General features: G+C 52.0%; 2 protein-coding genes across 2 annotated transcripts; one reads left to right on the top strand and one right to left on the bottom strand.

Moving 5' to 3' along the window:
- Positions 1-1,117: 1,117 nt before the first annotated feature.
- CFAP97D1 (CFAP97 domain containing 1) lies at positions 1,118-4,104 on the bottom strand. Its single transcript, XM_059379249.1, has 6 exons — positions 3,981-4,104; positions 3,399-3,469; positions 3,027-3,145; positions 2,508-2,631; positions 1,707-1,763; positions 1,118-1,204 (listed from the first exon to the last, which is right to left on the bottom strand). Exons 1-5 carry the CDS (start codon positions 4,102-4,104, stop codon positions 1,707-1,709), a joined length of 495 nt encoding a protein of 164 aa, XP_059235232.1. The 3' UTR covers positions 1,118-1,204.
- Positions 4,105-5,652: 1,548 nt separating this feature from the next.
- Positions 5,653-18,270, top strand: DUSP3 (dual specificity phosphatase 3). Its single transcript, XM_059378795.1, has 3 exons — positions 5,653-5,859; positions 8,442-8,668; positions 14,440-18,270. The coding sequence occupies exons 1-3, from the start codon at positions 5,735-5,737 to the stop codon at positions 14,643-14,645; spliced, it is 558 nt and encodes a 185-aa protein (XP_059234778.1). The 5' UTR covers positions 5,653-5,734; the 3' UTR covers positions 14,646-18,270.
- The last annotated feature ends 680 nt before the right edge of the window (positions 18,271-18,950 follow it).

Here is an 18,950-nt window from a genome sequence, read left to right on the forward strand (position 1 = left end):
TCTGTCAAATTAAAAAAAAGGGGGGAGGGGTACCATTAAGTCTTTTGATGATGGTATAGTCAATTATGTACCTTGAATGTGACTCTAGTTACCCAAAGCTACACAGCTGATAACACTACAGAGAGCTACACACACACACACCAGTGCATGCATAACTGGTGAAATTTGTATACACTGTATGGATTGCACCAATGTCAGCTTCCTGGTTTGATATCGTATTACAGTTACACCAGGTGCTAACTTTGCAGGAGGCTGTGTAAAGGGTGAAGTCCCCCACCCCCACGCGCACCCCCGAACATTTATTTGCAACTTCCTGTGAATCTAATTATTTTAAAATAAAAAGTTTATCTGTGATGAGAATACTTAAGGTCCACCCTCTCTCATAAAAAGTTTAAAATGTCAGGCACAAACCCAGCACGACCAGTCACAGCCCTCAAGCTGCATTGTCTTGCCTATGTTTTGAGATGTGTTTGACACTTTCACTGTTGCTGCTCCCTATAAATGAACAGAGTACACGGAAACTTCAATGAAGCATTCTTTTCCAATGCTGTGTATTCACAGAGAGACTAATGGCATTTGTTCTCTGTGTTGTCTGAACCTTAATCTTATCACGTGCTTCTGTTTTCCATTTTGACAGAGCTGTACTTAGGGGTGGGTCATCTTACCCCACTTTCCTCCCCTCTAGGATGCTGAGGATGGCGTGTGTGTGTGTGTGTGTGTTTAGTATTTTATTTATTTATTTGACAGAGATCACAAGTAGGCAGAGAGACAGGCAGAGAGAGAGGAAGGGAAGCAGCCTCCCTGCCAAGCAGAGAGCCCAAGCAGGGGCTCGATCCCAGGACCCTGGGATCATGACCTGAGCCGAAGGCGAAGGCTTTAACCCACTGAGCCACCCAGGCGCCCCGATGGCATGTGTTTTAAAAAGGTATTTCTCTCTCTTACGCTCTCATAGAAACTCCTTTTTATAGCCCCAAATAAAAATGCTTGTTGCATCCTGCCTTCTGCCTGCCCGACTCCGTCTCCATTTTGGGATGGGACTTAACGCCTTTGGGTACATACTTTCAATGTAACTTACTCATTTTATGTTCCAAGCTTTATTGTAGCATCCTAAGATTAAGCATTCAGCCACTTAGGAGTGTCTTGAAATTCTAAGCAGCTAAGAAATCCTAGGGCTTTCTCTTGTATCTTTTCCATGGTGAGGAACCTTGTTTTCAGGGAGAAAAGAGGGAGAGAAATGGAGAAACATCAATTATATGGAACTATACTTTGGAGAGCCTGAGTGTCCATTTATCCTTCTCCCTAGGGGCAAAACACACACTCACTCACACACACACAACTTAGTCATTCCTAATAATGTTAACTAATACAAAATGCCAACACAATAGTACTTGAATAGTGACAGAGACCTGTAATGTAACTTTCGCTCAATATGAAAATCACGAGACCTCCTGTTTATATTTTACTGGAACAAATCACTTCCCCTTAGACTCATGGAGAGACTCAGGGCTGATGACAAAAGCCAGCCATTTCCTACTCGTTTGGAGAGAGGAAACAGAGGGCTCTAAGTTCTGTTATATTACAGAAGGGCAAAAATCCATCCCCTTAAAACTGGGTCCCTTGTGCTCCATCCGTACGGCTCTTAGGGCTTTGCTATCAAACGTGATCACTGTTATTTCCCAGTAAGAAGCAGCCATGTTAAGACATACCTATTCATCTCGGGAGAGAAGATATCTTGTTGTATTTTTGATGTAGCGCCTTGAATTCTTGAAGGGAAAAAATCAGAAAGATTTTTGTCAATGCCACAGGGTGGGGGCTAAAGTTGGAGGTCTAGCTCCTAAGGCTGGCTTAGAGAAGGCTTACAGACAAAAGTCGGAGTGGGGTTTGTTTGTTTGTTTGTTTTTTTAAAGAAAAGAAAACCACCACAGAAGGCTTTTTCCTTTTTTTTTTTTTCTTCTTGAAAGTTGGTTCCTAAATGAAGGAAATCAACCGCATACTGAATCGTGTCCCCTTCCTCCTCCTTGCTTGTACATTCTTTTTTTAATGAATTAAAGCTTGACGGAAGATGCCACTAGATAGTTTTTGAAACTGATACATGGCAGCTTTGCTACCCAGAGAGCAAATGGATTAGCTCCTGTCCTCAGCTTTTTTTTTTTAATATTTTATTTATTTATTTGACAGATCTCAAGTAGGCAGAGAGGCAGGCAGAGGGGCAGGCAGAGAGAGGGGGAAGCAGGCTCCCTGCTGAGCAGAGAGCCTGAGGTGGGGCTCCATCCCAGGACCCCGGGATCATGACCTGAGCTGAAGGCAGAGGCTTTAACCCACTGAGCTACCCAGGCGCCCCTCCTGTCCTTAGCTTTGTTGGCTCTGGGTGGTTTCTCTTTTACCAATTGCTGCATTTTGCATGACTTCTCCTTCAGCTGCTTAAGGAATGCCTTCTGAGACTGACTCTACTCTGAACGCAGATGCACTGCGCAGGCACAAGGGAGGCACACAGAGCAGCCACGTGCCTGCCAGTCCATCTCGGACAACCTGCGGTCATAGTGGGGTTTGCGATCACCAAGCCTCTTCAGAATGCCCTGGTTTTCCACGGTGATTCTCACGAGTTCCCGGTTCCTTGTTTCTCTGTTTAAGCTGAAAAACATAAAATCCTGAGATGGCTGGAGAAAAAAAATCCCCTCTTGGATGAAGTCGTGATGTCATAAACCCAGGCTGCCTAAGGGCTTCCCACTGAGCCCTGAGACCCCCTACACCTGTTGAACCAGACAACACTCTGGGGTCCGTACACAACACTGGCAGGTTCCTATCAGTGGTTCTCAACCCTGATGTCCCCTAGAGAATTCTACTCTATTGGCCTGGCTGCAGCTTGGACCTTGTTTTGGAGACTTCTCATTTTCCCTAACTTGGTCTCCCATCAAGATGCCTTCTCTCTAGGACGCCTCCTGCTCAGGAGAACCTTGCACTAAAACCTGACGAGGGGGAGAGTCGACTCTGACTTCCCAAACACAGGAAAGGAGAAAGAACACTACCTCTTGGAAAAATACTCGTTCCAGCAATCCACCTTGGCAGGACCACGATGGGCATTTGCAATCTTCTGACACAGTTGTTTGTTTTCATATTCGATTTTGTCAATTCGCTTCTGTTCACCCTGGTAAGAAACCGGGCCCCCCTCCGTGGTGACAGCGGCCAACACCCTGGCGCTCTGCATCACCCTCCTCTGGGATGGTGGGGAAGGGCTGCAGTGGAGACTGGGAGGAGCGTGCAGCAAAGGGTGGGGCGTCCTAACAAATCTCTGGATTTGTTAAGAAGGAGGGTATTTATGAGGCTCTGGGAAACCGGACCTCTTCGGGACATAGATAAAAAATCAATAAAGTACATCCACAGACGGCAAGAGCCAATACCTGTAGTTTGCTCAGTTTCAAAATGTGATGTGTGTGCGCCACTGGAGGTTTTGTATCGACGGTCGCCTTCACTAAGAGGGTAAAAGAGAGCCACGTTACTGCAGAGGGGTCCTCCTAGCTGCCTTGAAAACCCGCTCCCGTGCTAGACAACTGCCCCCCATTAGTAAACAGGACGATGTTGAATTCTGACCTTACTCTGGTTCAGGGATTTTATGTTCGTTTAATTTCCCAAACAGACATCTTTGAAGAGTTTTTTTAGCACAAATAACAGAACGTGAGGGCCAGAACAAGTAAAACAGAGATAAATGTCCTTTCCCAGTATGACTAGCCCATTGGGAGCTGGAGTCCTAGCCTCTTTCTAGCTTACTCTGGCTTTAAAAGAGTTTAAGTGAGCGTTTCCAACCACTGAACTCCTGCTGGGAGATAAATCTGTCACGGATGCCAACGTCCTCTTGACCCAAGCCAACTGATAAGGTCGTATCATCGCAAAGCCAGTAGTGGTCTGGTTTACTGCCAATCTCTCTAAGGCCAACCGTTCCAGAACCCCTAATCGCAGATGTCCCACTCCAACGGTCCACATACCTATTTGTATTCTATTCTTATGAAATACATAGTGGCCAAAGTCCAGTTTCTTCCTGAAGGTTGTGCTCTGTCTGTGATTAGAGACGATTACAGGGTAGGCTAGATAATCCAGGGAATTGTTCATCTTCTCTTCCTAGTCTCACTTCAGAAATGAGGCACCCAGGCTCCTCTGTGAGGTAGTTAGCTGTCCCCACGACAGGCTGTCATAGTTACCCCGTTATGACATCAGGGACAGGTCTTGGGGAAGGAAAAGGAGTGACAGAGTGTGCCTGGCTATCCCTGGACTTCTGTTTGAAGGCTAACACAGGTCCAAACCAAGATGGGGAACAAGACTCAGAACCTGCCTGACATGTGGATGCCCCCAACAGCAGGGGGAAAAGGTGTGGTGTGCTGGGAGGTGTAGGAAGGCTCTGGGTGCGGGTGCGAAGTGGGGGTGGGGATGGAGAAGTCCAGGCTCGCTCACACACTTTCAGCTGTAAGCTCAGGATTCTCCACCACGGTGGATCCTCCTGAGGTGCGAGACCCCAAGCTCATGGGGGCAGGTGAAAGATGGCCTTCGTGAGAAGCTCATGCAATTTCTTCGTTTTGCAGATGAAGAATCTGAACTTCAAAGCAACAGGCTGCTCTGCTGCTCAAGAACCATGTTCGTGTTGCTGCTGGGCTCAGGATGGGGGGTTTCCTAAACTCCAGGGACATTTGCATTTTGGAGGAGTGGGGGTGGGGCGGGAGTCTGGGATCCGCACTGGGGAAAGACGGAGTCTGTCTTCTGCTTTTAGTGGGATTTCAGCAAATGAGGGGTTGCCAACGCGATCACGGCTCATGGTGGGCTGGTAGCTGCTCCTGGAAGGGCTGCGAAGCTGCCTGGTGGTTTCCAGGCCAGTACAGGTGGAGTAGCACCTAGTGGGTGCTCACGGCATTGACCGATGTAGAGGCAGAAACCTACTGGGTGCTCACTATACAGTGCTGGGCGATTTCCTTGGTGTCACATTTAATCTTTCAAACAACCCTAGGAGTTAGGTGCTACTAGTATCCCCATTTATTCTCCTCCCCCAACAAACAGGCTCAGAGAGGCTGATTTGCCAGGGTCAGAATGTGAAGCCTGGCTGCACAGAGTCCAAGCTTTGAAGCCGGATAAATGTTGGAAGAAATGTGCCTCAGAGTTGGGCTTCCCAAACTTGAACCTTTGTAAGGATCGCGGGGGGCCGGGGGTGGGGGTGCGGGCTGTAAAATGCACATTCTCATTCAGCATGGTGGGGCTGGGGCAGAGACTTTGCGTTTCTGACGAGCTCCCCGGGATGTCAATGCCGCTGGTCTGCAGCAGGCAGGCGGAATCCGGGTGTCCCGCTAAAACTGCAAAAACAGCAAAACCTGTGCGTACCCCGTTCAGTTGGGACAATTAATGTCGCTCTGCGTTTAATCCAAAGTTGTTACAGCACTGCCCCATGTATAATGATGCAGAAAAGCCCTTAGCTGGGGATGGACCGAGGACCCCCTAAAACAACCGGGTGGCGCCACCTCCGCCGGCGGGGGGGCAGGCCCGGGGCCCCCGGAGCGTCCCCGCGGGCCCCGGGCTGCGCGCCTCCCTGCCGGGAGCTGAGCGTGCCAGCCGTCCGCGCTCCGCCTTTTCCCGCGCCCGGCGGGCCCGCCTCCGGGGCGGGACGGGGCGGGTCCCGGCTCGGGAGCCCCCGCCCAGCTGACCCGGCGGCTCTCCCCTCGCAGGCTGCTGCCCGGGCGTGCAGGGCCCGGCCGCCGCCATGTCGGGCCCGTTCGAGCTCTCGGTGCAGGATCTCAACGACCTGCTGTCGGACGGCAGCGGCTGCTACAGCCTACCGAGCCAGCCTTGCAACGAGGTCACCCCCAGGATCTACGTGGGCAACGCGTGAGTCGCCGCTGGGGCGCCCCGCCCACCGGAAAGCTGGGGTGGGGGCGTCGCGGGCAAGCGGGGTTGGGGGGGGCGGTTTGTGGGGCGTGGTCGACCTCCTGGAACACCTTGGGGGCCGGGCAGGGGCTGGAGTCGCCGCCCGCCCCCGCGCGGGTGGAGGCGGAGGGGCTAGACCCCGCCCAGGCCCCGCGCGGTCCTCCCCCCTCGCGGGGGGCCCGGATTCCGGGGCGCTCGGCCAGCCTGGCGCTACCCGCTAGGGGCTCGGCCTTGGGCGGGGTCGGGCCACCGTGATCACCTAACAGGTGGCCCTCTGTCACCCGGCCGGTCTCCAGCCCGCGCGTCATGTGACAGCTGCCTGGTTCTGCAGTGAGGTCACCGCGGAATGTCTGCCTTCGCTGCCATAGCAACCGGCTGACGTCACAAACCGGGCGTGGAACTTTCCCCGGCTGGGCAGACCAGATTAGGGAATCGAAATACTCCAAATGAGGGATCCGGAGGGCTGGGCTGGGGTTTCCTCGCTCCTTCTCCTGCCTTCCAGATAGGGTTTGATTTACCAACGCCCTAAGCTCTATGGACCGGGGTCTGCATTTTGGAAACCCAGAATTAACTCCCCTCTCTCCTTTTACCCTGGAGGACATGGTGGCACAGGGTGGTTGAGGGACCGTGAGGACAGGGTTAATGTCTCGTTCATGTCTGTATCCCCTATCCTGTACTACAACGTGTTGCTTCCTTATCCTACTAAAGGCTGCCACAAAAATGGGGGTCATCGTGGGGCTAAATAAGGTCTTTAAAGCAGGTCCCACTGTCACGGGGGACAATTTCATCCACTCCGTCCATTCATTCACCATAGTGAGCACCTACTGTGTGTCAGGCGCTTGAGTGTGCATTCACAGTGATAGTAATGGTAATGGTGAATTTGTTGAATGTTTAATGGAGAAGGGAGGTGAATGGGAGCTCACCTTCAGAGAATCGATCACTGCTCTACAACCATGTGCAGCCTGGTGAGCAGGGACAGCGAAAACAGTCCCAGAGCCTCAGCCAAAGGCCCCAGGAAATTGCAAAGTTCTGAGGATAGCGCCCTGTCCTGACACGGAAGCAGCAAATGGCCTTGGCTCCCTCGGAGACCCTGCTCTCCAGGGCACTTGGGCACAAGTGAATAGCTGAATAGCTGCCCCCACTTCCTGAGTGAAAACCGAGCTTGTGAATGTCTGGTGGCAGCCAGCGTGACCCGTGCCGGTGGCCACTGTAGAAAAACACGTCCCCTGGCCAATTAACCAATCTGGCTTTGACCTGGCCAGGGGTGTGTGTTGGGGGAGGGGGGCACTCAGCATGGAATGCCTCATGCTCCCTGCCTGTTGGGAGCCCCTGAATCAAATCAGGGCTCTCATGGCAGAGAGGATCCTGTATGAGCCTCATTTTCTAGAACTCAGGATATGCAGTTGATGTGAACATGACAGGCAGAGTGAGGGGGGGAGAGAACAGGGCTGGCATCGGGCCTCTTCCCAGCTCGCTGCTCAGCTGTCTGTGTGAGCCCGCACCACATCCTTCCACTGTCCAGTGGGACCAGAGCTCAAGGCCAGGGTTTGCTTCAGGCAGACGAGATCTCCTGTCGGAGAAGGCATTTTGTAAAGTATAAACTGCTGTCTGAATTGGGACGTTGTTGGGAGATGACATAAAGGAGCCCTTTGACTATTGAGATCAAATGTTTTATAACCCCCAGAGTTGGCGCCACTGGGTCCCCAAGTGCTTACTCACCCAGGAGAGCCTCGGAGATGTGGCTGGTGCTCCGTGACAGAAAGGGTCCCTCTGGGGGACTGGAGGGGCTACTGTATTTTATGATCCAAGGAAGGAGGCTGCCTCAAATATGCTGATTTCCTTCTTTTTCTCGGGTTCACTACGTAGTCAGTTGACGCCTACTAAGTGCCGGGTGCTGATAGCAGGTGCTGGGCAGTGGAGTGGGTTACTCCCTTGAGGGGCTCAGAACAAAGCAGTACAATCAGGCATTAGAAGAGCACGGACTACAGTGCTGGCCTCTGTCTATAGGCCCACTCATGTAACATGGGCCACCCCAAGGGGTAGCCTCCCCATTTGACAGACAGGGAAACTGAGTCACCAGAAGGTTAAGTGGCTTGTCCAAGGTTACCTGGATGTTAGGTCTGAGGGTTGGATTCAGACCCAGGCAGACTGGCTCTAGAGCCCATTTTGAGCCCACTAGGCTGTACCCCCCCCCACCACAGGGTAGGAAGCCAGATGCCAGGTTGGGGGTGGAGGGGAGATGGGGACACATTGTAGAGGGTGGTGAAAAATGAGAGGGTGTCTGTCCATGGAGAAGCTCGAGAAGGGCATTTCAAAGAGAGGGAACGACATGGGCATGAAACCGCCTCGGCTATTTGGGGAAGCTGCTGGTAATTAGATATGGCTTGAGGGAGGGAGGTGGCTCCTAAGATGAGGGGAAGCTGGCAGGAGCCGAGCGCCGAGGGTTCCTCGTTTTGCTGGGAGACTTAGAATCTTCTCCATCTTCCTCCCCCTGGGCTGCCAGCTGGTGAGTGAGTCATTCCCTGCCGCTGTCTCTTGTCCAGGTCTGTGGCTCAAGACATCCCCAAGCTGCAGAAACTAGGCATCACGCACGTGCTGAATGCCGCTGAGGGTAGGTCCTTCATGCACGTCAACACCAATGCCAACTTCTACAAGGACTCCGGCATCACCTACCTGGGCATCAAGGCCAACGACACGCAGGAGTTCAACCTCAGCGCCTACTTTGAAAGGGCTGCAGACTTCATCGACCAGGCCTTGGCTCAAAAGAATGGTAAGGCACCTGCGGACCAGGAATCAAGGCAAGGCAGCTTTGACCGGACTTCTCTAGAAAACAGGCCCGCCACCGGCTTCCTCTCTGTCAAAAGGCCCCACGTTACCCAAGATATATAAACGTTTCTCACAGTGGCAGCCTTGGTTGGGGTCCTGGTGTTTGAGTGGACTTTGGCTGGCTGAGAGTTCATTTCTACCCACTCCCCGCCATGCCTCCAAAATAGGTTCAGCAATAATGATTTATCTTCTGCGGTGAGAAGTGCTGAGGTAAAGGAGCTCTGGGGCTGGTTGATTCAGCAGCTCAGTGGCCGTGTCAGGACAAGGTGCTTCCCCCTCCCCACCTCTGCTACCCTCTGGGCTTTCCCCTCAGGGTCCCAAGATGGCGGTGGCAGACCCAGTCACCACATCCCGGCAGGACAAAGTATGGCAGAAAACCAGGCAGCCATCTCGTCCCCATGTTTCTTCCTTTTCTTAAAGAGCATGTAGGAGGGCGCCTGGGTGGCTTAATCAGGTAAGCTTCTGCCTTTGCTTCAGGTCATGATCCCAGGATCCTGGGATCCAGCCCCATGTCAGGCTCCCTGCTTGGCAGAGGGAGTCTGCTTTACCTTCTCCCTCGGCTCGTTGGCCCAGCTTGTGCTTTTTCTCTCTCAAATAAATACATAATATCTTAAAAATATTTAAAAATTTAAAAATAAGTAAATAAATAAAAATGAGCAGCAAGTGGAAGGGCCCTCAGAAATCCTCAGTGGGGTTCCCCTCAGATCTCACTGGCTGGAGTTGGCTTACACGAATGCCTGGCCAGGGGAATGGGGCTGCCATGGCTGGGCTTCGCCTGCAACTCAGCAGGCGATGGCCCACGGGCCACATCTTCCAGCCACTTTCTGAATGCTTCCTGCGGCTCCCACATCTGCGACTGAGGGGGACCTGCTGAGGCACTGGCAGTTAGGCAGGCCGTCCCTGGGGGGGAAACCCTAGAACGCAGAGGGCAGACGTCAGTTGACCAGCCCTGGCCACCTGCCCTTTCTGCTTATCGCTTGTTCCTCTCAGGGACTGCCATTACCTTCAAGCTGCCTCTCCCAGCCTCTTCCTCCCCCACCCACAACCTTTGCAGGGGAGGTAAGCCCCCATACCCCCTTGCTTCCAGCCTATCTCTGCTTCCTGTGCCCAGCAGCCTCCCCCTGGAATGATTCCCAGTGCACAGCATGTACTAGACGTTGGTTATTGTGTGTCTGGGGCTCAGGAGGGAGGTGTCTATAGGCTTCACTGTCAGGCCCTTTGTGGTCCTTCATGGTCTCATGTACGTCACCCCCTCTGTTCCGGCTGTACGGAGTCCCCATGTAGATGGGAACGAGGGTCCCAGTTAAGGGGATGGATTTTGCTCTTCTTGTATATGGGTTGGTCAGCTGCTCGGGAAACTTAGAGCCTTCCGACTCTGTTTCCCCTTTCCATCCCCCTAGGAACAGACCTTGACTTTCTGTGACCTCCCGGCTTAGCGGGAGGCAGTGTGGGCTGAGTTGTCCTTCTGGAAAGTTCTCTCTGCCTCTCCCTACCTCGTCTTCTGGCAAACTGTCTTGCGTGAGACCTGCCCTCTGGCTGGATCCACGGGGTCCCTGTCTGTCCCTCCAGCATGTGAGGTAGCTTTGGGCCCATAGCAGACACGCTGCAGATGATTACTGAGTGAGTGACAAAAATGAACTCCATGGGCTGTCAAGCCAAGTGTAAATGCTTCTAAGATTGATTGGCCAAGTGAGTCAACAGAAACACAGCGGCTTCTCACAGGCTGCAGGGCTCGGGGGAGCCAGGGCCCCCATTACTTTGGAGAAGTGGGAAGAGCCAGGAGTGCCCAGAGGAGGAAGCAGTCACTTCCAGTCTGGATCAAGGGAGGCCTCTAGGGAGGAATGGCTTCTGGGTGGGGCCTGGAAGGCTGGAAATTCGAACCTTCCCCTTCCTGATCAGCTCTGGGAGTCCTGGGCTGCTGAGTATGTTCCGGGTGGTGAGGCAGTGGCTCTGCAGGGGTTCTCTCATCAGGGCTGGGGCAGGGAAAGCCTCCCTCCACACCCTTTGGGTATGCTGGCTAGAGAGAGAATGGGCAGGGGAGTGGCGGGCGAGGTCCTCCTTCCTGCATGGGAGGCGTGGGGAGAATAGAGTCATGTTTTGAGCAGAGCGTGATAGGAACAGAAGAGACTCTGTTTGACTCTGGGCCACCAGATTTCCTTCAAAATAGTAGCAGGGTAGAAGCACTGGTGGAGACTCAACCACTTGGCTAATCAGCCAACATTTTTTGAGCACCAAGTGCATACTAGAAGTTGTAGGGCATCCAAAAATCAGTACCCCACAGTCTGCCCTTTAAGGCACGTGCGGTCTGGCGGAGGAGAGTAGATCCGTGCGTGGCTGGGAGGGACACAGAGCCAGGCTGTTGTCCTAGAAAGTACTGGGCTCCACCAGACAACTCCTGTTGCTGGCTAGGAGTTAGTTCATATGCTGGGCGTTGGTCTAAGGACTTTATAGGACGTTTCCTTCAATCCCCCAACAACACTGCGCAATGGGTACTGTGACCACAGATGAGGACATGGAGGCGTGTGAGGGGTAGTGGGTCGTAGAGTTCATAAGCAGTGTACCGGCCAGCAAGACAGAACCAAGAGAAGCAATAGATATTATTTATTTTAAGGAATTGGCTCCCGTGGTTGTAGGATCTGGCAGATCTGAAATCTGGAGGGCAGCCTAGGAGGCTGCAGACTCGGGCGGACCTTCTTTATTACAGCCTCGAGGCAGAATTTCATCTCCAGCGAACCTCACTTTTTGCTCTTAAGATCTTTAACTGATTGGATGTGGCCCAGCCACAGGATCGAGGGCAGTCTCCTTTACTGAAGGAAACTGATAGTTATGGATAGTTAGTGTTAATTACATCCACAAAATACCTTCTAGACTAGTGCTGGATCAGCTGCCTGGTCATAGACAGGCTGAGTTGACTCCTGTAACCATCACAACCAGCAAGTTAAAATTTAAACCCACATTCACATGACTTCAAGTTTTTTCTTTCTTTCTTTCTTTTTTCCTTTTTTTTTTTTTTAAAGATTTAATTTATTTATTTGACAGATAGAGATCACAAGTAGGCAGAGAGGCAGCTAGCGAGAGAGGAGGAAGCAGGCTCCCTGCCGAGCAGAAAGCCCGATGCGGGGCTCTATCCCAGGACCCTGGGATCATGACCGGAGCGGAAGGCAGAGGCTTTAACCCACTGAGCCACCCAGGTGCCCCTTTTTCTTCTTTTTTGTTTTTTTTTGTTTTTGTTTTTTAGATTTATTTATCGGGGCACCTGGGTAGCTCAGTCCGTTGAGTGTCCCACTCTTGGTTTCGGTTCAGGTTATGATGATCTCGGGTTCTGGAGATTGAATCCTGCCTCTGGCTCTGAGCTCAGCAGGGAGTCCCGCTTCCCCTCTCCCATTCTCCCTGTCCCCTCCCTCTTCCCCTGCCACTTCCCGCCCCCCCCCCCACACATGTGTTCTCTCTCTCTCAAAAAAAAGTTGTATTTATTTATTTATTTGAGAGAGAAAGAGAGAGTTGTGTGCACATGTGCCCCCGGGGTGGGGGGGGGGGCCTCAGTGCAGGGCTTGGTCTCATGACCCTCAGACATGAACCCAAATTAAATCAGACCCTCAACCAACTGAGGCACTCAGGTGCCCCAAAGGTTTTGGTTCTAAATCCCTGTGCTAGACAAAGGAAATATTTGAACTGGGTATTTTTTTTTAATATTTTATTTATTCACTTGACACAGAGAGAATGATCACAAGTAGGCAGAGAGGTAGGCAGAGAGGCAGGCGGAGAGAGAGGGGGAGGCAGGTTCCCTGCTGAGCAGAAAGCCAGATGTACGGCTTGATCCCAGGAGCCTGAGATCATGACCTGAGGCGAAGGCAGAGGCTTAATCCACGGAGCCACCCAGGAGCCCCTGAACTGGGGTTTTAAGGAATGAGGAGGAGTTTGCCAGGTGGCCAAGAGAGAGAATACGTTCCAGGTAGAGGGAATGACATGTGCAGAGGCACAGGGGTGGAGAAAAAGCATGGGAAGGTATCCGGGCCATGGGCACTTGGCCTTGTAAGCCACACGTTAGAGACCCGAAGCCCTGAAAAGGGTGACAGGTTGTATTTGAATTTTAGAAAGCCCCTTCCGGCTGCTGGGTGGAGTGTGGGTTGTTGGTGGGGGTAGAGCGAGAGCTGGGTTTGGAGGTGTGGAGGGGGCCGTGGTGAGGGTGACGAGGACCGGAACTAAGGCTCTGTGGCGGGAGGGGGTGGTGGCAGAGAGAAGCCAAGGCTTGGGGCTCCCGGGAACCCCCCAGTGGAAATGCAGTGTGGTGGGACTGGTTGATACTTCCTTTCACCAAGTGCTGGGGATACAGCGGGGAACAAAACGGATGGACAGCCCTGCCTTGTGGAGCTTCCCCATTTTAGGCTAGGGGGACAGCAAACAAGGCCTGTGTGTGGGGGGGGGGCACGGGAAGGGGGGGCGCACGAGAACAGGGAAGAGGAGAAGGGCCGGGGAGGGCATTATGGCTGTGGAGAGGAGGGTTGTGGGAGCAGACACCTGGGAACAGAGCTGGCAGAAGCGGGGCCGGACTGCGTCGGGCCTCATGGGCCATGGCGGGAGGGGGGACGTGAGAGGGTGTTTCCGTTTGTGTGTTTTTGATTTTCTGTCCCTGTGTTTGTATTTGATACACATATTCCTTTTACGTTTTTGAAACCGCTTGGTTGCAGTGTCATTGACAGTCAACAAATCACACGTATTCCAAGCCCACGATTTGACGTTTCCACATACGCGTACACCTGTGAAACCAGCACCTCAAGGGCGACAGAGAGCTCGCCCGTCGCCCCCCCAACCCCTGGTGTTTTCTCAGGCGCCTCTGTGACCTCTCCCGTCCGCCCCCTCTGCCTTCCATTCCCAGGCAACCACTGCTCTGCTTTCTGTCACCAGACAGGAGTGTCCCTTTTGTAGACTTTTGTATAAATGGAATGGCACGGCGGGTTCGCTTTCTCGGCCCCGCCCTGTCTGCATCATTGCTGGGGCGTCCATCCGTGTGGCTGCCCGTGGCTGTTGCCCTTTCCCGTCGAACGCTGACGAGTCTTCCCAGTTTGTCCGTTTACCTGCTGGTGGACCTTTGGGTCATTTCTGTGTTTTCTTCTTCTTCTTCTTTTTTTTTTTTTTTAAGATTTTATTTAATTATTTGATCAAGGGAGAGAGAGAGCATGAGCTCTCTTGTGGGTAGGAGCAGAGGGAGAAACAGAGACTCCCTGCTGAGTGGGGGAGCCCGACTCGGGTTCGATCCCAGGACCCTGAGATCATGACCTGAGCCAAAGGCAGACACTTCACCAACTGGGCCACCCAGGTGCCTCATGTGTTTTGGTTTTGATTGAAATATCAAAGTCAGGGGTGCTTGGGTGGCCCAGGCACCCCTCCTTGTTAGCAATCTGTCCTGCCATTGATGGGCCTCTGGGAGCTGCCAGCTGTTAGGAACAGTGCCACCCTCGAAATATTTGGGTGTGTGTCTTTTGTGGGCATGCGTGTACCTCCCCACTGGGCCATAGGGGTTGCGTGTGTCCCATTTGAGTACATACTGCCCCACAGTTTGCCAGGGTGATGTGCTTATGTACATATCTCCCCGCCTCGCAGCACAGTGGCGTCTTGGGGTACTCATCGGTGCTCCCCCAGAAGAGTTGGGACTTGAGTCGGGCTGTGTGCGGACAGCCCCCAGCTCCAGCTCACGAGCCCCTGTTTCTCTTCCAGGCCGGGTCCTCGTCCACTGCCGGGAAGGTTACAGCCGCTCCCCAACCCTAGTTATCGCCTACCTCATGATGCGTCAGAAGATGGATGTCAAGTCTGCCCTGAGCATCGTGAGGCAGAACCGTGAGATCGGCCCCAACGATGGTTTCCTGGCCCAGCTGTGCCAGCTCAATGACAAACTCGTCAAGGAGGGGAAGTTGAAACTCTAGGGCACCCCCTCGGCCTCTTCTCTAGAGGCAGGCCGGGGAGGCCCTGGTCGAGGTGTCCGAAGCCGCCATGTTTAGGAAACACAGTGTACCCTGCTCCCAGCATCACCAGGCACTTGCCCACAAGTCTGTCCCAACACAGCCCTGGGCCACTTTCCCCCTGGGGAGCACATAAACAAGCTTGCTAAGGAAGGCATTGTCGCTCCCTGGTGTGTCCTGTGCCTGTAGTTTATGATGTCCTCTCCCTGAGGTGGGGGCGCAGAGGGGGAAGGCCTGTGACGTGCATGCTTCTCCTGGATGACCCAAGGCAGGAGGTCTGTGGCAGTGAAAGGCTCGAGATGCCCCCAGGGGCCCTTCCTGACCTCTGTTGCCCCCTGCCTCCCTCCCCCGCTCCCTGCCATGCACCCTGGGTCCTCTCCTGAGTGGGGACCGCAGCACCTCGAGCCCTGTAAGGGAACTATGCAAACACAGGCCCCTCTCTTCCCACCCTGCCTGCCTCCTCCTCGCTCATGCCAGCTGTTCATAGGCAGAGGCTCGCATTTTGAGGGCTGAAGCTGGCCCCCGCCGGCCAGCAGTTGATAGTGGGTGGAAATTCCCATGAAGAGACTGCATTTTAAGTATTTCAGTAGGATTAAAGATACCCAAACAAAGAGGCCGTCAGGTGGGCAGACATTCCTCTGGAGGACTCCTGTCAGTCCACAGTATCTAGAATGCCAAAATCTTTGGCAGGCTTGCATTCAGAATCCGCTGCTTTGGAATATCTCTCCTGGACCGCTGCTCTCAGTCACTTGGATTGTTAGAAGAGTGATGTCTTGGGCATGGTTTTATTTTATATTATTATTATTATTTTCTGAGAAAACAGGGTGTTTAAGTTCCAGCCTATTTAAAACCCCCACCATTTGAAGAATTGTAAAGGTTTTGTCCTGAATTATAGCGTGGGTGAGCTTGAGCTACTCATGCCAACTGCTTTTTGTCTCTGTTGCTATTCCAAGGACAGAAGGAGGAAGTTGGCCAATTACAGGGTGCGTGTGTGGGTGTGGAAGGGGGTGTGAGTCTCAGAAACACAGCCAGAGGATGGAGGAGCAGGCTTTCACCCCGCCCACTTCTAGGTGGGTCTTAGGGCTCTGTGGTGCCAAGAACGATCCCGGAGCCCTTGGAGCAAAAGTGAGTCAGCCAGGCCAAAATGAAACACAGCGGAGCCTCCAAATGGAGACTTGACTGGTTGTAGAGCAAACAAACAAAACAGAGCCACCTTTTTTTAGGACTAATTCAAGGATGACGTTAGTCATCCATAAGGATAATGCTTTCTCGTGTGCACACATGTGTCAGAATATAGGAGTTTTGTTTTGAAAACAGTCTTGTTAGGACTTTGAGTGATTGTTGCCATGGAAAGGGATGCATTCCTGTTGTCTTCAGGTTCCCTGACAGCAGAGAGGTGGTCCTCAGCCATACCCGCAACCCCCCCCCCCAGCTCCTCGCACACAGAGATCTAGAAAAGTTTGCAGAATTTTACTTTTTCTTATTGTTTCTGAGCCCCAGACCCATGCAGGGTGATGTTCTGGTGGGTGTTATCAAGCTCCCAGAAACCTGAATTTGTGGTAGGATCCCTTGCAAGGATTTGCAGAAGGAGTCTTACCAGAAGTAAAAAACCAAGGACTATTGTCGAGTCTTCAAAATTCCGTTGTAAATGGAAATTCAGGCAGTGTTCACCTGTCGAGGTGGGGAATGTGCCTTTTTCAGAGTTGACCAGGGGCGTCGGGCCGGACGAGGAGAAGCAGGGTGCCGCAGGGCCTCACTCCCGGGTGTCGTGGCCTCTCCCGTCACAGGGCCAGAGCGCGGGGTCTGGACGGTCGCTTTCCTCTGTGACCACAGCCGCATCGAACAAACTAGGAGCTGTGGTCTCTCCCAGAGACGGGACTGCCCACATAAACCCACCTCAGTGAAATGGCCATCCTCTAACCCGTGTACCTCATCTTCCGGTTTCCCGAGAACCATCCCACTTAATCTAACCTGATCCTTCCAATAACCCTATCCAGTTGGCAGAGCTTATTCATGTATTGTGACCTTTGAAGAAAAAGGAACTGGGGTTCAGACTGACGGAGGGCAGGGTGCCCATCCGTCCCGGCTCTGAGGAAGAGCCGAGTTAAGATTTCAGGTTTGCTTCTTCCTGAAACTGAATCTTTTGTCCCATACTAGGCTCCCCATCAAGAAAGGAACCCCCTTGGAGTGTCCAGGGGCAGACATATGCCCTTGACCCAGCCGGTGTGCCTAGGAGCCAGTTTTGTGGATGGAGTACAACCATTCAAGCTGCGGTGCCAAGGGGGTGAGGGGGTCCGGAAGAGCGTGGGAGGGATTTGATACAAGCCCATCCCTGCTCCAGGAGCAGGAAGCAAGAAGCCTGGGTCCCTGATTTGGTTAGAAGGTGTGCCTCTTCCTCTAGGAAGCACATAGCGTCCCTAAGTTGGAGCTTTCCCTTCTGCTTCTGGAAGAGGCTCTGGGACTGGGGGGAAGGGCACCCCCTCGCACCCGTCAGCAGTGGTCCCACGATGGGACAGGGGCAGCTAGCTACTCAGGCTCCTTTAATCAGGACCTCTTGAAGGCCTTTTGGTGGGGGCCTGAGGGAGAAAAGGCCACTGGGAAAATTACTGCCTTTACTTGGGCAATTACTTTTATGCTGATAACGGGGATTTCTTGGTAGTCTTTGGTCCCAGAAACCCTATCTTTACGTCATGAGATTTAGCTCCTAATTTTTGAGTAAAATAAAATTCTGTGGTGTAAGAGCCAGCACGTGCCCAGCTGCCCATGGTCGTTTTCTGGACGGCTTTCTACCCCTGGGAAGTGATGGAATAGGAACTCAGGGTGCTCTTACCCTCCTCCGTGATCTGATCCCTTTCTTTGACTAGCAGACCCCCACCTCAGTCAAATTAGAGCACTAGATGGTTTTCTTCTCAAACCTAAAAACAGTATACTTTCCACAGGCTGGTCTGTTTATCTGCCACTCTGAGTTATCTGGAGAGCAGAAACCACCATCTGTCAAAACAAGGGGCCTCATCTAGAAGACCTCTAAGGTCCCTTTGGCTCTGACACTGTATAGGGTTCTCTGAGAATCCCCACCTGGAATTTACCACCATCTGGGAATTATAGGGTATGTAACAATACGGTGACCAGCAGGTGGCGCTGTGTTCCACCCATGGTGATGGATGGTTTGAAAGGGAATGTTGGTGCCTTTTGTGTCACAAGTTAATGTTAAGATGCTAATGTTTTAATTCAAATAAGCACTGATCTTATAATAGGAAGATATGCACTTTCCTCACAGGAGATTTCTGCCATAAAACCAGTACCAAGAACCACTGAAGAGCCAACAGTGTTGGTCTTAACCAAGTTAAGACTTTATCCTGATTGGAAGTAGAGGCCCTCTCCCGTTGAGAGAGCAGAGTGGTTGGAAGCTTGATTTATCTCCTGTCAGCTTTCAGGGTAATTTGACTGTGAAAGCGTGAGTTTCCTGGACAGAAAAGGGGCAGGTATTAACATTGGTTTTAAAGGAAAGTGAGTTTAACGTCTGTTATATCACAAATCAGTGTTAAAACACTAACTGTAACCAAAATAAATGTCTTACATTACATAGAAATGGTCTTTTTTGGGTCTTTCTTATCTCTGCTGATTTTCTCTGATGCTCTTATGTTTGCTTTTTTCTAACTTTCAAAAATAAGTATCATCTAAAAATTGGCCCTCCCGAGCTCATTCTCAGTCCTGTGATGATTAGTTTTATGCAGTAGATGTTGGTTAAACATCTTGCCAGTACCAGAAATTTCCTGTGATGGGAATAATCTTTTTATTTATTTAATTTCTAAAAAAATTGCAGCTTTTTTGAGGGATAATTGACTAGAATAGTCTTGACTAGAGAGGCCCATGCTAAATGAGGGAGGTAGATTTACATTCCTAAGAAAGTAGGAGACTGGGTGGCCCTTGGGTGGGCCCTTAGGTGGCATTTGGGGTTTGAATGGTCCTACAAACGGGCAGCCCCCAAACACAGCCCTGCCCCCAGACGCCTTCAACTCTGCTGTTAGCATTTATCTCCCTTGTGATAAGCATTGGTTTTTTTTCTCTGATTAAAAAACTCAAGAGAGTTGGGTGCCTTTTCTCCCCGACAGAAATAACTCTCTGGGGTGCCTGGGTGGCTCAGTCGGTTAAGTGTCTGCCTTTAGCTCAGGTCATGATTTCAGGGTCCTGGGATTGAGCACCGCATCAGGATCCTTGCTCAGTAGGGAGCCTGCTTCTCCCTCTGCCTGCTGCTCCCCACTGCTCATG

The sequence above is a fragment of the Mustela nigripes genome, chromosome 16 (genome assembly GCF_022355385.1).
Source record: "Mustela nigripes isolate SB6536 chromosome 16, MUSNIG.SB6536, whole genome shotgun sequence".
Classification (NCBI taxonomy): Eukaryota; Metazoa; Chordata; class Mammalia; order Carnivora; family Mustelidae; genus Mustela; species Mustela nigripes.

What these genes read in the sequence shown, in the direction of transcription:
- CFAP97D1 (XM_059379249.1), bottom strand. Translation starts at nt 4,104, where the DNA reads ATGAACAATTCCCTGGATTATCTAGCCTACCCTGTAATCGTCTCTAAT. An exon ending in TAAGAATAGAATACAAATAG is followed by an intron (nt 3,470 to 3,980) that starts GTATGTGGACCG and finishes TTACCCTCTTAG; the next exon opens with TGAAGGCGACCGTCGATACA. An exon ending in TGAAACTGAGCAAACTACAG is followed by an intron (nt 3,146 to 3,398) that starts GTATTGGCTCTT and finishes GTTTCTTACCAG; the next exon opens with GGTGAACAGAAGCGAATTGA.
- DUSP3 (XM_059378795.1), top strand. Translation starts at nt 5,735, where the DNA reads ATGTCGGGCCCGTTCGAGCTCTCGGTGCAGGATCTCAACGACCTGCTG. An exon ending in AGGATCTACGTGGGCAACGC is followed by an intron (nt 5,860 to 8,441) that starts GTGAGTCGCCGC and finishes TCTCTTGTCCAG; the next exon opens with GTCTGTGGCTCAAGACATCC. An exon ending in GGCCTTGGCTCAAAAGAATG is followed by an intron (nt 8,669 to 14,439) that starts GTAAGGCACCTG and finishes TTTCTCTTCCAG; the next exon opens with GCCGGGTCCTCGTCCACTGC.